This window comes from Lolium perenne, unplaced genomic scaffold, assembly GCF_019359855.2.
Source record: "Lolium perenne isolate Kyuss_39 unplaced genomic scaffold, Kyuss_2.0 unplaced20, whole genome shotgun sequence".
NCBI lineage: Eukaryota > Viridiplantae > Streptophyta > Magnoliopsida > Poales > Poaceae > Lolium > Lolium perenne.
Window position 1 is genome coordinate 19,169 of NW_027248978.1, and position 832 is coordinate 20,000.

Sequence of the window (832 nt, forward strand, 5' to 3'; positions counted from 1 at the left end):
CTGGATGGTGTGTCCGTGTCGATGTAGTAGTTCGTGTCTAAGTAGGTCTAGGTCCTGGGTCAGGTGGTGCGTGTATATATACACGTCCTGGCTGAACGTTTGTACCGCAAGTTCAGAAAACAGAAAATCAATAAAGAGAGAAAAGTTTAGAGGGTGCGACACGCACCCTTGGCGATAAATTTTATTTCCGCGTTTGTTCGTCTACTTTGATGTGATCGATCCGTGGGCGAATCCCTACAGCGAGCAGATGATCGTTGTACAGCTAACGACGCCCTCATGGCAGGCGGCAGCATGCAGCCAACAAAGTTGAGATGAGTGCTGAAGTCTGATCACGATCGACAGCACAAACTCAAGTAGCAGCAGCAACATAATTACAGAAGCATCTGATGCCACTTGAATCCACCCGATGGACAACGTGCCAGCTTAATTAACATTTATTTACAGCAAGTTCACTTAGTTACAACCTTCCAAACGGATTAAGACTGAGAAGAACTAAACAACACCCATCATAAGAGCACTTCCATGAGATCAATCTAAGCTGATGGTGGAGATGGATCGATGATGTACAAGTAGAGTAGAGTACAGCAACGCCCTCACGGCGCGCGCTATTGTATGCAGCAGCCACCGGAACTGGAGTCGCTGTCGCGGCGTGGCACCGACCTGTAGGTGGTGACGCCGGCCCCGGGGCCGCCGGCGGCAGCGAGGCGGGAGGCGGACTTGTCCATGGGGTAGTAGTCGTGCCTCTCGACCAGCGGCGAGTAGTTGCCCGGGTGGCTGTGCGCCACCGCGCGCGCGTAGCTGCTGCCGTAGTTGCCGTAGCCACCCTGCACGG

At 53.1% G+C, this 832-nt stretch overlaps 1 protein-coding gene across 1 annotated transcript; it reads right to left on the bottom strand.

The window, feature by feature from the left end:
* Positions 1-407: 407 nt before the first annotated feature.
* Positions 408-832, bottom strand: LOC139834297 (uncharacterized; the record flags this gene model as incomplete). Its single annotated transcript, XM_071824771.1, is given in 1 exon segment — positions 408-832. A coding segment is annotated over 1 exon segment (227 nt), but the record flags the coding sequence as incomplete, so codon positions are not given.